Source organism: Temnothorax americanus, unplaced genomic scaffold (assembly GCF_048541705.1).
Source record: "Temnothorax americanus isolate GAGA-0224 unplaced genomic scaffold, ASM4854170v1 Scaffold2, whole genome shotgun sequence".
In the NCBI taxonomy this organism is placed as follows: domain Eukaryota; kingdom Metazoa; phylum Arthropoda; class Insecta; order Hymenoptera; family Formicidae; genus Temnothorax; species Temnothorax americanus.
Window position 1 is genome coordinate 1,254,076 of NW_027509338.1, and position 17,181 is coordinate 1,271,256.

Genomic DNA, 17,181 nt, shown 5'->3' on the forward strand with positions numbered 1-17,181 from the left:
TAGTATATCAAACACCATCACCGATAAAAAAGTGAATTTAGTTCTTAAAAAAAAAGATAAATAATGAGGAGAGGGTACTTTTAACATGGAAAACGTTGATTCAAAAACAGTCCAAAAATTTAAAAAAAATATTAACACACGTACATGCGATTTGATTTTATCAACAATTTATTTACTTGTAAACAAATTTCTAGATTAAATACAAGCCTGAGTACACACATCGACTGATATAATCAAAAAGTACAATAATTGTGCGAATTTCTGACAATCTTGTTCTATACATTCGTGAAACTAAACGCTATTTCAACGAACGGTTTCCTAATAGCTTGCGTAGATTCTATCGCTTATACCCACACAAAATGTACTCAATTATTACCTGTACCTTAAAAGCCATCGTTTATGTAATATTCATTGATAATATCAAAAGAATATTTTGCTAATATATATAAACAAATTATTAGCGAATCTAAATAATTTTTGACACTTTTTGAAATATATCAATATTTGCGTCATATTTATTAAAGCATGTTTCGAAGTTTTTGGAAAGTTTTCTGTATAACTTTTAACATAAATTGTTTTTATCATAATTTTATTATATTTTTAACAAGAATATAATCAAAATTAATATACTTTTGATTAACATCAACAATAGAAAATGTTCTAAGAATCGCGAAACTCTTAAAAAGAAATTTTTACATGTATTTATATTTCTTTAAATAAATATGACATGAATTTAATGTTTATATTATGTTTATAAATTAAATAAATTTTTTTTCTTAGATATTTATCTTCTTGTAATAATAGGTTTAAATTATACAGTTAAATTCTGAGATCAACTTTTTCTCACGACGAAATATCCGTAACGGTAATTGTAAGAAGAATCTGCACAAGGCAATTAATCATTTTTCGGAGGGCATGATTTTAACACTGTAATTTTGCGGATGTTAAATCTCCGTATTGAGAAAAATACATATTCTTTGTGTAATAAATAAATAAGAACTAATCAAAAACATAGTTATCGATTTATATTAAAATTTAAAATAGGCTATTCTTAAACAATATTTAATCACACAAATTAACTACAATGTTCAATAACGTACTATTTTAATAAAAAATTATTTAATATATTAATATATAATATGTCTAGTTATTAATAATATTTATTAAGCAAATAATTAAATCAAATCACTAAAAGTTCATAAAATATAACTAAACGTTGTATAAGGTCGATTTCTCATTGGACTTTACTATTACTTGTTTTCTCACTTTGTTAAATATCAAAAAAATCTGATATCTGAGCATCTGAATATCTTTGATCAATCTGCTCCCGCGTGCTCAATGCACGCCGGATCCGGCAGGATACCAGACCTAAAGAGGGTGGCACCCTACGGGCGAATAACGGTGAACGGCGCGACCGAGTGACTCTCGTCACGGAAGAGATCCGTGTGCGCAGCAATGTGGAGGCGGCCAAGCCTCAAGATGAAGAGAGAACGAAGTGGTAGAACTACACGGAAATGAAAGAATAGAGAAGAATATAACAAAAGAAGAAAAAAGAGAAAAAAAGACAACCAAAAAGTGCATGAAACCCAAAGAAAAGGAAAAGAAGCAAGAAAACGTAAGAAAGACAAAGAATCAACGTAGGTTGGAAGTCACGGAGAAGGAAAAAATAAAGAAATGAGAAGATGGGAGAAGAAAGCGCGGGGAAAACACGTAGGGGGCAAGACAAGGGGCCTGAAAACAAGAAAACGGACGAGAAAGAAAGCGAAAAAAAGATGAAGTGGACAAAGAAGGAGGAAGAGGAAGAAAAACATAAGGAGAGGACCACAGAGAGGAGGAGGGCTTTGGGTGGGGGATGAAGAAAGACCGTTCGCTTTATGCTACCGCTCGTCTGGTAGGGGCACGCGAACGACGACGAACCGGTGATGGAGGCAGAAGAGTGAACCGGTGAACCCACGTAGGAGGGGGCAGGGTGACGGCGGCGGCGGCGGCGGTGGCGGTGGCGGTGGCGGCAGCGACGGCGGCGGCGGTGGCGGCGGCAGCCGACGGTGGTGAGGGTACGATGACGAGCAGCACCGTGCGCGAGCACCTGTGGATCTCTGCGGTAGAGTCACTCACCAGCTACCACCACCGGACCACCGCCGAACCTCGAAGTGTACAGGTAGAACCGAACGGAAACGGTAACGCCGCGCGCACCAACGAAACGCGAGGAGACGGAGGAAGAAGTAGAAAAAATTGGAAAACAAAAAGCAAACGATCGCCTAAAGATACCTGGCAGTCCTTACCTCGAAAAAAAAGTGGGGGATAAGGGTGATTGCGGTCGACCGCGGCGATTTTACTAGCCGTGCTGACGTTGAGAAGAAAAGAACCGTCTCCCGATCGCGTGTGTGAAGATCAAGAAAGGCTGAAGAGCACGGTGAACGAAAAGATGAAGGAAGATAATATCTAATAATTGATAATATCGGGAAATAATTCTCTCATATGGAAAAAAGATAAAGGCGATCGCGAAATAATTCATCGTGCACTACGAGTGTAAATTTGGGATTACAGTGATACGCAAAGTAAAGGATCGGAGTACGGCTTACCCGCGGTATTGACTCCGGTGCGAAAAATCAAAAAGACTCGATCGCAATCTTGGACTTTTCATTCAGCTGTTGCGGTTTGTAATCGCGCCAGTTCCGATTTCAAAGGCGGCGTCATTGTCAGCAGTGACGTTCGCGGGAACGGATCCGCGAGGAGCGACGAGCTCGCTTCCAGAACGAATCCGTGATCGCGATCTGATTGATATATTAACGCAAAATTGATTTTGCAACCTGCAAACAGAATTTGTGATCATTTAAATCATTAAGCTAGTGATCAATTCCAATTATCAATTCGAAAGATTAATTAGATTTTGTGTGGAGAATCTGAAGAAATACAGAACCGTGGCCTCCTCAGGCAAAATTTGTACTTGCATCTTTGAGATCGGAAGAATTACGAGGGAGAGAGGAAAGGATAATATCGAATGTGCGAGAGTGCGAATAGGAGTCGAGAAAATCATCGGTGGAAGACGGAACCCTGATCTATCCTGTATCGAGCGTCGCGGCGCTCGATATCGCTATGTGGCGGCGGCGCGTTCTTTGATTTGTGTTCCCGAGAACGGTGGAGTATGGATATACGATTGAATGATCAGTGAGAAATCGATCGAAAAGGACGGAACCCGGAAGAAACGGAATTGTTCTTAACGCGTATATATAGTGATTAACGGGATTTACTTAAGTGGGTGATAAGTGAGAGAGTCGAGGTGAGAGATAAGAGCGATTTTCGGGAAAGGCGGCGTTGTGAATACCAGGATATGCGATCTCGGACAAGATGCCTAGCACGATAAGAGGTGAGTGACATTTTACATCGGTTTATCGAAAATAAATAGGAACTTATACGTGTAAGTCAGGCCTCACGACGATCTTGTGACACTTTCTGTGTTGTGAAGTGCAACACGGGTATTTTTTAATTGCGACAATTTATTAATCCTTTTTAATAATAATTGCAAGAAATGTTAATTAAACGTTACGCGTTATTACATACAATTTTGCTTAATCAAATATTTTCGCGACATGTAAATATTACGATGATACTTATTCTGGGCGTAAGGGTTAATGACTTTGCGGGAAGTCTCTCGCGAAAGATAAATACGAATCCGAGTGTGTAGATTTAATGGGCGCTATCAAAGATTCACATGGCATCGATCCTTTCAGCGCTTTAACCCTTTCACACTGCGGACTATTGATTTAGCGGAAAAGACACTCGCATCCTGCGATATCTGGTTTTTTGAGTTAAATTAATAACAAATAAGATGAAATTTAGTTGTATATTACGTAATAATTTGCACTAAGAATTTCATGTTTCATAAAAATCATAACATAATTGACAGAATGAAATATCGATGAAAAATTGAACGTTTATTAAACATTCTCTCATCGATATCACAAATTCATTGATAAATCTGTTGTTGCTGAATTAATTCCTGAAATGACAAATTAATGATTTGACATTGTCTATTGCAATATCTAATAATTTGCATCATGCATTTAATTTCTGGCGACACAATGATCACACGAATTTATCCTTTCGATAAGATATTTTTAAAATTTTTTTACTTCTTTTTTTCGCTGAAACTGAAGTTAATGTTACAATTTCTATTTATACGTTGCAAAGAATAACGGTGACGCTAAAGAGAAGGCTATTTCATATGTACATCTTGACAAACGAATGATTAAGATTTCACGATATCCTATTCTTCCGTGACTCTACCTAGATTTATACAAAGCGCTTCTTGATTCTTCCTGTGGAGGGATTAAGGCAAGCAAGTCAATTCTCGAATTATTCGGAAGAGTAGGGTAGTAACAGAAAAGAATATTTAATCGGAATGAAAAGGAATACTGCCTGGGGAAAAATAGGCTCGTTCGCAGAAGGTAACAGTACGCGATGTTGCGGTCACGATGGCAGGGTCACTCGAGGTCAGTAACACACTGACGACGCGGTCGCGTAATCCGCGACGCTCTTCTGCCTCTCCGAGATCCATCGAGTGTGCGCTCTTCAATCTCTTCGTCCCATCGATCATATGTCATGGACTTATCGATATCACTCGATCTGATGCCTATTATTCTTAATTACGAATAATCAAAATTTTCTTTAATTATTAACTGGGAAAGAAAGTCGATGCACACAAATATCCAGCAATAGTATTACATTATTAAATTAACGTAATTTGATGTATCTCTGAATCTCTTAATTAGACAAATATATAGTTATATATATTTTACGTAGAAAACTGATTAGATTTTGCGAAATAAACATAATTTATTCTAGTTGTTTGACAGCTAAAGTTCTAGAACACATCTTTTGAGTTTATATATCTGTATATTTCTGTATAAAGATATACATTCAATGGTGGAAATATCATTATATTATACGAATTATACCATTATATTATACCAAATCTATGATGATTATGACATGACATCATGTTGACTAATGGATTACAGTTAGTGTAATTTTAAATATATTTTCTTTGTATACGATAACTAACAGTCTAATTTTAACCAAAAACAAATAATTCGGCCAATATTTAATTTTTTTTTATTGTAGAGAAATCAAGAATTTAATTGTTTAAAAAATGTAACAAATAGAATTAATTAATAATCGGCTGATTGATTTTAGTAAAATATATTATTAAGCCACTTATAGTTATACCGCGCGCGTATTACAATGAACGTAAATAGTTAAATAAACTGATCATCCTATAAATATTACATTACGTTCTTAATCGATGTCTTATCTCGCGAATTATCGAAAAATCAAATGGGATACGATGATATTTAAACAAAGGTAATTTCGTCCATATATATATATATATATATATATATATATATATATATAATATATATATGGAGATATATATATATATATCCATGATAATAATAGAGAATCCGTTATCGCTTGATAGGATTAAATAAAATATTAGTGAAATTAACTTTGGAAATATACCGATTAAAACTGTCCACCCTTCGTTGAAATGTTTAAATCATTTATTCCTCCAATTTACTCTCTATTTTCTAATACTTCATGAATATTAAAAATTGTAAAAACTGAAACAAATCTATAAAATAACTAAAATAAACTTATAAAATATTTTATAAAATTTATACGCGAATCACACACCTAATCTTTTATTATATGATAATTTCCGTAACAGAAAATAGAATATAAAGCAATATCTAAGGGAGTAATCAGAAATGTAAAGGTAACAGTAATAGCAATAAATCATGCTTTGTACTTGGTGGTGTAGTAGGTGTAAAAATTACATGACAAAGCGTAGATGAGTTGATGTTAAAGGAATGCATGCGAAAGCAGATGTAACGTGTCAAATTACGCTAATGAAAGCAATAACTACGTAGGCATTTCAATGCGAAATCATATGATAAAAATAAAGCAAACAAAACAGAATACACGCTATGCAATGGCCAAAAAAAATACTACCAAAAATATTTAAAAAATAATAAACCAAACACGAGTTATGTGTGAAATATTAAAAAACACGTAATTTAAAATCACCGAAAAAAAGTATAATCGAGAATTGAGCAACGCACAAAAAATGAGCAGGCAATTAAAGTGAGAAAAGGAAAAGGGAGCGGGAAGGTACACGCGAGCGAAGGGAAGGGCAGGTAATGAAAAGCGAGATTCTCTTCCTGCGACAGGTGGCAAAGACCTTGGTAAACTTAAGGGCGTTGCGCGATCGATTACCTAACCGGGCACGGCCATGAAGCAGATTTCGGTACCCGATGCCCTCCCGGTCCCGCGTGGGCCTCGGATGGGCCTGCGCCCGCTTGCCGAACTAAGCGCCGACAAGCTCGCCGCTCGGTACACGAACAAAAGCGAGGGTCAATGAACCTTCTTGAACGTACACCATACCACACGAACGCACGAACGCACGCACGCACGTGATCCTTCCACGCGCATTCGTGCGCGCTCGCTTTCCGTCTTTGTGTGTCCTCGAGTCTCTCCATTTTTCTTTATCTTTATCGCGCAGAACGCGTGATACGGCGCGGTATATCGTGAACAAAATTACGGCGTTGGCAAAGCGAAGAAGAGTTTATTCGAGCTCGGTGAGAATATATAGGAGTAAATTGAGATATGTAAGAGAGAATATACTATCGTGATAGAAAGATGAGATTGCGGACCAGCTTCACGTGGCACTGCCGTCGTATTTTTCCGTGAGGTAAAGTGACACGAGATACTATGAAAATTCATGACATAAATCGCTATATAAAAATTCAGGGTACCCATGTCGTGATATCGAAAAATGAAGGCGTCATACTGCAATGACATGCAATGTAAATGCACATACATCATATATGTATATTGTATATGTATAGAGAAAGATTTGGCGTCACATGAAAATAAATTCACAATATAGATATACCAGCAGTTGCTCATGTAACTATCTCTCCCGATAGTCCCGATATATATTTTAATGTAATTATCTGCAAAAAATTTTGATGGTTAAAACTCTAAAAAAAATATCTCTAATATAATTTTAATAAAAAATTTTTTACTTTGCAAATAATCTTTTTTATATATGTAATTATTTCTACTTGTTCTATTACTCTTCTATTACTCTTTAATATAGAAATTATTTAATTACGCCAATCTTCCCCTCTTTTAAATTTTATAATCACAGGTAGAATTTAAAAAAATAAAATTCTGATTGTGATAAATTCGGAACCAGAAAATGAAGTATATACCGAGTACAGTTCGTTACTTGTTAAAACAGGATCAATTCTGTGCCAGTAAAATCAATCATCAGAGTCCTCTCTGCCTTGCCGTTCGGAATATAGTTAAACAATACAGGTCTATATCACCAATCAATATAAACGTTATTGAGTTTTTGATTAACAAATAAATTTAAAAAAAATTCTTTGAAGATTTATGACTGATATGAATATAATGTTATTTAATTAAATAATAAATCTAATATATTAACCAATTTTATTACTTCTAATTTCAACTATTAAGATAACGATATATTTAAATTTCTCATTTTACACTAAAAGGCAATCTTTTTAAATTAAGTTTTTTCTAAATAAAGATTAAGTTTAATGAAGTATTAAAAATATATCATTAGTTTAAACAGACTATATAATGATTACGGTACACATATATTAGCGTTCTATTATTCCACAATATAATAATAATTTTTAAAATAAAAAATATTTATAAAAACAATTTTTGTTCCATATAAAATAATACAAGTATATAGAGACTGCCTGTTATCGGCGAACGAACTATCTGTATCTTCGAACCGCAACTACTTCAAAGGATATAAAATCACCCTATTAAACTATAGTTTTCCAGAATGCGCGAGAAAGAGGGCGGTAACCCCGGATATTTATTTATATCCCTACAAGAGTCGCATAAGTCGCATACGGCCCGACCGATGTAAAGACATTACCCAAGCATATCGCATCGCGTACATCGAAACGCACGAAGGGCATAAGCAGGCGATGAACCGAGCCTGTATATGTCGATGGGAGCCTCTACCCAAATTACGCTGCCGGGTGTACCGTTATGGTAGGCCCATGACCGAGCGACTTGAAGCGAGTTCGAGCCTCGTCTCTTGCAGTACTTCTTCCCGTACCTCGAGCAACAATCGAAAGATTCATGCGTCACGATAGGCTTGTCGCAATTTGCGATATATTACGAAATTATAGATAACTTTGCTTTACAGCGAAAACATAAACTGGAATTATTTCATATTTGAAAGAATGATTCATAAGTTGCAGTTACTAGCCTATGAAATGACTTAATTATTAATTGCGTAACAATTGCATTTTCTTTGTTGCGTAAATTAGAAATATATACAAAATAACGATTTTCTTCTAATATCATATAGTTTTAGAATTTAGACTTTTGTCAACTTTTTCTTAATTAAAAGGTAATCGCGAGCTTAATCGCATACAGTATAATAGATAAACAATTAATTTTTTTTATTTTTTTCTAAATGATATTCTATATGATTTTCCATATACGTTTCTTGTATTAAAAGGATTAAATCGTGTTGAAATATCGCGCAAATAAGATCATTTACACCCCAGTGAACAATCGTCATTACGAATTCAGCATCGAAAGACCGTTGCTACGCGTAACTATATAGGAAATATACTAACGCGATACTACAAAGCCACTCGATTATTAATAGAAACCTTCCTTCTTTGATACTTGCACATTGATATTTATTTTTCCTTTTGACATTTTAAAAAGTTGTTAATAGTCTTAATTAATAACCTAATTATAAACTAATAGTCTTAATTATAAACCATCAAGATATCCTAAAGAGTTAATATTAATACCGAGCCTTTTACTTTATTTTCTTCACTCTTGTCTCTTCTTTCTTGCACGAAATTCAGCGTCGGTATTTTCACTCGATTCCAAATATCGATACCACGATGTAGTATCGATATCGATGTAGCAACCCCGACGGGTGACGCGCGCGTACATATACATTATGCGTAGCTACGCGCGTAATTGCGCCACTCGTCGCGCCTACCTATCTACCTACCTACCTACCTACCTACCTACCTAACTCAAAACCAGGTTCTTTCGTTCTCCAGTCATTGAACTCGCGCGACTCGTTCAACCCACCAGCTGTTTCTTACTACTCCACCCCCACCCGCGCCCCGTTTCATCTTTCCCTCCCTTTCCGTTCTACTGTTTCTATTACTACCGCTGCTACTGCTATTACTCCATTCCGAGCGAGCCGATCTTGGACCATGTCTCCTCCAACATTTTTACGATCTACAGGAACGTTTTCCGACCCCCGTGCGAAACATCGATCGAAGATAGAGAGACAGGTGTCACTCTCTGAAGGAACTTGACATTTTTTCACGATGACACGCCTATTACTCACGTGTACTTCTATGATTCACGTCGACTGAAGATTAAGATTATTTTTATTCCTAAATTTCTCTCTTTAACATTTTTTATTATACATACATATATGTATAATTTACCTACATATAATCATCATTATCTCTTTTTTAATAACATTTACATATTCAATTTTGCTTAATATTTGATCGAAAACGACTTTATGAAATATTACTTTGATTTTGTATTTATCAATTATTCTAAAATGTCTTTAACTATTATACGGGCAATATCTATTTTCAAAAAAAGGAAAAATATTTTTGATAGAGAAACTAAAATAGTTAAAAAATTACAATATTGTAATTATTTTAAGTTCAAGTAAACATTTTTCATTTGTTTATATATTATTTATATATTAATCTCAACATTTTTGAAATTACATTAAAAATTATTTGAATTAAAACATTGATAAACAATTCTCACGTGATAGGTAATTAAATTATCTGTAGAAAAACTAACACTTTCTTTACTTTTACGTTTACATTTTTGAGGCGTTTTTTTGCCTCCTAATCATTACAAAAGATGGATCATACGCGAACAGAAAGATTATTCGAAATCTGAGATTTTCATTCAACAACACTCGAACGAAAAAGTCGGTTAGCTTGAGTAAGAGTTCGTTACCCGTTAATGTTTTACATCGATCAGCGAGGAATTCGAAGATGAAGTGATTTGGAACTTCTCACTATATAATTAACTCTTCCGCGACAATCATCTTGATGACCGTGTATTAGAAATTTATTAAGACAGAAGAAACTTGTGCAAAAATCTAATTAGGATTTTAAACTAATTACTTAATGATATCATTAAATAATAATTAAGTTAACTGTGTCTGAATTTAAGCACATACATAATAGTTATTTTAATATGTCTCTTACCAAATACAGTTATACGAAATGCATTCTATATTACGAATACATTTCTGTTTACACACACATACATACAGACGCACGTGTAACGCTTTAACATGTTACATTTTTAAATCAGAATTTAAAAAATAATATTTTTCCCTTATTTTCCAAAAAATTATGATATTTAAAGGTAAAAGAAACAGTTTCATGTTAATTAGAATTAAAACCAAAAAAATTTTACAGAAATTTTTTTATTTGTTTATAAAAAAATTAGATGAAAAAAGTAAAACTAAATATTTAACTCGCTTGAAGCATTCCGAGAGGCGGAATACGCGTTAACGGAAACTAATTCCTAACGAATGATCGCCAGCTCGCGCGAGCTCGGTCACTGCCACGCTCTATCCATGACTCATAGGACGAATCTCCTCTCTTCTGGATTCATTTCTCGTTGCTTGAACGTTGCTATTGAGCGCTTAAGGTCGCGGAGAGGAAGGTCGAGCTCACGTTCAACGCTCTTTCATGTATTTCGATCTTACCGGGCGCACGCAACAATAATATTGGCGTAGGGAGACACTGGGTGATAATGATATGGCGCGTATATCTAAATGGATAACAAGGCAATTAGAATTGATAATTTGTCCGAAATGAGCTTCTAAATATTTACATCCATTTCGAGGTGTCGTCTTTACTCATATCGTTTTGTTCATTGTTAACGTTTCATTGACAGCATGCGAACGGATGTCATCTACATTGTTCTGAATTTCTTCTTCGTCAAAATATGTGACGCTTTGTGCAATATATAAATTATTTTTTAAGGAATTTATATTATATAAGATATGTGTAAAATTTAAATACACAAACATCCAGTCAATATGATATTTTCTCTTATATAGTTTGTCAATAATGCAACACAGAACATGAAATAACAAAGATTTAATCGATTGAATTAATATTAAATCTTGACGCGGAGATCTAGGCCAGCGATATATAAAGTAGCAGGAGGGAAAATTGAATCATTGTATCTATAAGGATAAATATATAAATCAATACGTATACATAGATCGTGAAATAATTTATGTGTCGTGCAATACACGTATCTCTTGATATCTTTAGATCTGCAATATAACTTGTTTATACCACCAATTTACCTACCTGTCTTTCTCTCAATACAGAAAAAATTTTTTACATATACATAAAAACATAAATGTTTCTCTATTATATATAAATATATAATAAATTTATACAAATTTATATTGCGATACACATCCGCGAATCATAGTTTTCATCCAATATAATTAATATCCGGTAAAGAAGAAGATAGACAGCTAGAAAAGTTCCTTTAAAAAATGGTTTACGAACTTGAGTCCTAGCGATAATCACGATCCGATGGCCGAATCGGAGCCTTCATGGGCCGAAAGAGCGGACGCAAACGTGGACGAGCGAGTCGTCGCGTCGGCAGGTATTCGATAGCACCGCAAGGGTCGTCGACCGCAGGTGTTACGCGCCCGTTCACTCGACCCGCTCGGCTCGGCTCGTCCTCGCCGCACGGCCAAAACTCGCGGCTCTCCCTCTCCTATTCGGGAGACCGTCGAAATTCGCGGACACGGCCCACGTAGCGCTCCCTTACGCATACGTTAATGCGCGAACCCCGCATTGCTTCGAGAATACCTTTACATACCTCTGGAAGAGGTAATACCGGTGGTAATTAAACGTAAAAGAAATGGAAAACTCGTGAATTACGAAAGTCAATACCGCAGATTGTCAGTAAATCATTTAACACCAGTCAGTAGAAAACGTTAAAATAAATTTTGCCACTTTTCAATGAGAAATATCTTGATGATGCTATGAGACAATTTTATTTAAATAATGCTGAATATTCTACACAAACTCTGTTGCATTTTTTTCAATAATGTCTTTAATTCGCGAAGATAAATTGACAAGAAGAAATAACGCTCAAAGAACTTAAATTTTCTATATTACAATAAATAAACTGCTTGCAATAAAAATTAAATTTATTAAAAGTCGGATTATAAATCACAAATAAATATACCAATCTTTAAAATCTAATATTAGTATTAAATGAACATGATATAATCTTATGGTCTATCATAATGGACACGCGTACACGCTTGTCTTCTCAGAGACATTCTCTTCGTTCCTAAAAAAAACTCTTCTATGCCGGAGAATGGCCCGGAAGGAAACCCGTAGGCGTCAGTAATTAACCCTTTGTCTTCAATATACCTATAGGGTGATACGCAACTTCGTATCGCTCTTTGCATTGCGCCTATTACTGCGCGACGGTACATCAATCACGGACGATGCGCGCGGCCCCGCGCGTGATGCCTTGTCGCGTGATTGAACCGCGTGGGGTCGACAAAAATTCCTGGCGGGTATATCTAAAGGGGAACAAAGAGAGGGATTGTACAACGGCGGCTCGTAAGACACAAAGAATGAACGGAATGAACGAGCGGGAAGACTTTAGGCAAGTCCGCGCGCGCACGGGCAAAGTCACCGGCCGTGGCTCACCTCCACGGAGTGCTCACCTCCACGAACCTCGTCTGGAGGACGTTGACCCCCTCGCCACCACGTGGCGAGAGAGAGCGATGTCTCTCCTTCGCGTCGAAGGCACCTTACCTGCCTGATTTGAAGCAACCACCCGGCCGTGAACCTTCCTAGGGCCATCCGTTTATCTTCCCCTACCTCCCGCCGCCGCTCTTCCTATGGGTCCTCTATCCCTGACGTTCTTTGTCACTCTTTAGAAATCTCCTTGGCACACCGGTGTATCGCGTATACGTGTCTATTTATTCGCGCGTAGGCGTTTTCTTCTCCCGTTGTTGGGAATGAATCGGCGATGACGCAATAAAATTAATTGTAATTTAAATCAGAAGCGTTCTTGCCGCGCTTGTATGAAAACGTTTAGCAAGTTTAAGGCCACCTGGAGTCGGTAATTCGCTTATATGGATGAATCATCGTGTCATTATGATCACGAACTGCTGGATCAGCATGTTATATTAGTCATGTTTGTTATCTTCCTGCGACTATCAGTGTTCAAAAATTCGATTGTATTACACGATTGTAAATGTCCTCTAAATATCTTATTCGATTGTAATATTCAATTGTATTGTACAATTCTAAAAATCCTATTGAATAATAATGTATTGATGTGTAAAAAATTTTCATAAATTACTAAAAATTAATTAGAGTTGAAATTTGTTACATAAGATCTTCTCACATAATGCGTAATAATTAAAATTAATAATTCATAAAAATAACATCAAATTTAAAATCTGCAGTAATTTCTGTATCAAAATATTAAATGTATTTATTCAAATTAAATTGATACACAAACCTATTTTGAATAATAAAAATAACATCGGCATCTCGTGTAAATATGATCATTCATCTCAGTGATTCGAGTTATTCTGTTTGCAAACTGTCGACTTGGTAAGAATTGCGGGACGCACCAGACGACAGAAATGATTTCTCGATGACGCGGCGATTTAATCGTACTTACATTTTTTTTTTTTTTTTTTTTTTTTTTTTTTAAAGCACACACGAGTGATGTTAGCGATCCGCGATTCAAAAGTATCCACGTCGTCATTAGTACGTCGTCGCGGCGATTGCATCTCTGCATTTTTTTTCCACTTCCGCGACGTCGCGCGACGACGCCGCGCCGTTTCCGAACAGCGCGCATTCTGTTTAGTACGTGTCAGCGACACAGAGATACGCGGCGGCGTTCGCGCCAGAGCCAGAGAATGAGAGAATATCGAGATGGAGACGAATGACCGGAACCCACGCGTATTCCCTTATCGGGCGAGAATCTTCCGCGTGGCCTCCCTCACTTCCGTCTCTATACTCCATTCTATGTCGAAATGGTAAAAATAGATTCTGCGGGATAATTCCGGGAACCACCGAGAGGGCAACGGGATTTATGGGTCCAACGATCTCTCTAAAGGGAATCTGGGAAACAAAGATTCATCGCTATCCAATACTATCGATGTAAGAGAGACGGAAGAAGTAAAGCTGAGATATAAAACTAAGATGTGAAAAATTTATATATTTATGAGTGACAATATTAGAGGTATATAGAATAATCACAGGTTTATGGATTCAATGATATCGAAGATGTTCGAATCGATAATTTTGATAAACTTGTCAATCGAAAGAGTTAAAAAGTGAATAATGGAACGAGACAAATGTACAAAGGTATAATATACGAAATTAAAAATGTTAAACCGCTTAAAGCTAGCTTAAAGAATGAAAGATTTATAATACACGAGAAGTTCGTAGAATAAAAAAGGAAGAAATTTAAAAAGATATGTGAAATTTTACGCACATTTAAATTAATATATTTAAGAGCCTTGCTCCCCAAGTCTTTTTCTCTAAATCTTTCGGAAATTTCGGTAGCCTTAAATCAAACAATTTGAAATTTTTCAGTGTTTCGACATCAAGTTCTCGTGATCGACGAGATCCAACATTCATTACCTCTTATTGCGTGCACGAAAATACGCGCGTTTCCGCCCCGCAATCTGTCGAATTCGTATGCCAGCTTTGTTTTCCTGCGCTTCCTGCGCTCTCTCGGGCGCACCAGGGTCGACGATCCTCCTCCGGAGGATGATTATTAAGCGCGGTCGCGTTGCGTGGACCTTCGGTAAACGGCCGCGGTTCGTGCAGCAAAGTGCACTGACCGCAGATAGAAACACGTGGACGCGGGCCGCGTCCGTCGGCAGGCGGCCAGAGGGTGCGGGAAGGAGAGGTCCGGGTCGAGGGGTGGGGTGTCGGGCCCCGGAGGGAGCTGAAAGGGCCCGGTGATTTTAACCGAGGCCTTCGCGCCGCCGCTGCGCCGTGCTCGGCTCGCCGCACCGGCGCGGCATGGCAGGAGCGATTTTGCGAAACGCTTAACGAAGCACCGTGCCGCACCGTGCCGCGTTGCAGCCGCGCGCTTGTTCGTTGACTCGCCGCCGCCGTCGGTTGAGTTTGTACATAAAAGATAGTAATGAGTAAGGACAAACGATACGCCTTAAACGATAACGGTACGTCGATTCGAACGGTAAAAGACATTCTTTGGCCGTTTAGAGATTGACAATACTATGGACTATAATATTGCTCGGAAATTAATCGCGAATATCTAGAAATAATGATTTGGAAAATGTAATTAAATTTACTGAAAAGTAATTAATATAAAAATAACATTTTTAGTTAAAAATCTATCTCGGATAAAAAATTAATAATATAATCTCTCGATATATAAATTAATTAATATTAATTTCAATAATTAATTAATATCAGATAAGAAAGTGCTTTAAAAAATTCATTGAATAAGGGGTGAAATCATAATGTAAGAATGTGTTTTACAGAATTACGACATCAAACTATTTCAGATGTTATACATATATACTTTTAATATTTTGAATCATATGATTACTTTGTATTACATTCGACCATAATAAGCCGTGCGTGTCTCTGTCATTATATAAAACTTGAAAATAAATTAGAAGATAAATTAGGAGAGACTGATGGAAAAAAAATTTCGTTATCCGAGCGCAACGTGAACGATTCGTTGCACGCGATGAGAGCTTATCAGGACGCGCATCGGCTCGCATAAAGCCAAACATCCGCAAATCGGAATCGTACTCACGCACGCACGCGAGCACGCATAAAAAGCTTGACGGAAAACGGTATAAAACTAGCGGGAATCCACAATTCTAACCCACTCGCCTTGATTTATGCGGAAAGTCAATGGCTGTTTTGGCCCGATTTACTTCTACGAATTCGATCATGCGACGCGAAATGCATTTTTAAATCATGTGTCGATTTTTATCTTTCAATTCGATCCAATCAAATTGAGAAGAGAATAAAATATCGTATTTTTATTAATGTCCTTTAAAAGGTGCTTAATAATTCGTAATGAGTAAAAATTTTTTTATATTTTGAGATAATAAATTTATCGTATTTGCCAAATATAAATTATAGATTCAAATATTACTATAGATTCAAATATAATTTGTAGATTCATGATTTTACATTTTGTAAAATATACATTTTATAATTTTTACTTTGTTTACTAACAAAAGTATTATATGTTTAACATTTTCTTAAACACTTCATAACATATGTTCCCTATATCTTTTTTAACTTCTTTCTAACAAACAATTTATAAATTAATAATAAATCAATTTATAAATTAATTATAGAATTATTCTTGTTTATTTACACTGATAGCTTAATAATTTGTCACATTTCAGTGCCAAATGATTTTTGTAATTAAACTTAACTCGAGTTTTTTCGACCGAAATAAATCGAATCTAAATATAACAACACATATCGTTCCGGGACATCATGTTCGTGGACGAAAATAGAAGTTCATCCACGACGCGTCAAGAATTTTAATTTTGGAATAGGCAGAGTTTATTATCTCCGCGCCAGAAGCGTGTTACCCCTCCTTTCTCCTTCACCCCTTTCTCCGTTGTCCTTTGTACGCCTTCCTAACCACGCTAGTTCTCTATCGCTGTGACGTAATAATGCAAGGTCTTACGGTATCTCCGGCAAACGGGCCCACATTACGTGAGTATCCGTACACGCGACCCGCATATACGTAAGTACCTGCGTAGAAGAAGATCCGCTAACCGTTGCTTCTCGCGTATCCTTCTTCAAAGCTCGTTTGAACCATTCAGGTACAGTATCATGGATTTAAAAAAATATTAAAGAGAAATAGAGATTGTGTACTTTAAAAAATATATTTATTTTCACAAATTTTTATTTTCTTACAAGCTAATAATTATTTCAATTTCTACATGTACTCTTTGACAAAAAACTATATAATTATAATACAAAGAATTAATCAAGAATATTTTTAGAGTAATGAACGACA

At 36.1% G+C, this 17,181-nt stretch overlaps 1 protein-coding gene across 1 annotated transcript in view; it reads left to right on the forward strand.

Annotated features, from left to right (window-relative positions):
• The first annotated feature begins 2,692 nt into the window (after nt 1–2,692).
• Hr3 (nuclear hormone receptor 3 ROR-beta) overlaps nt 2,693–17,181 on the forward strand; it is a 108,027-nt gene continuing 93,538 nt past the window's right edge. The window contains exon 1 of the mRNA XM_077404824.1: nt 2,693–3,367. Within this exon, the coding sequence (XP_077260950.1) occupies nt 3,349–3,367 (19 nt within the window). The 5' untranslated portion in view covers nt 2,693–3,348. The remainder of the gene's footprint in view (nt 3,368–17,181) is intronic.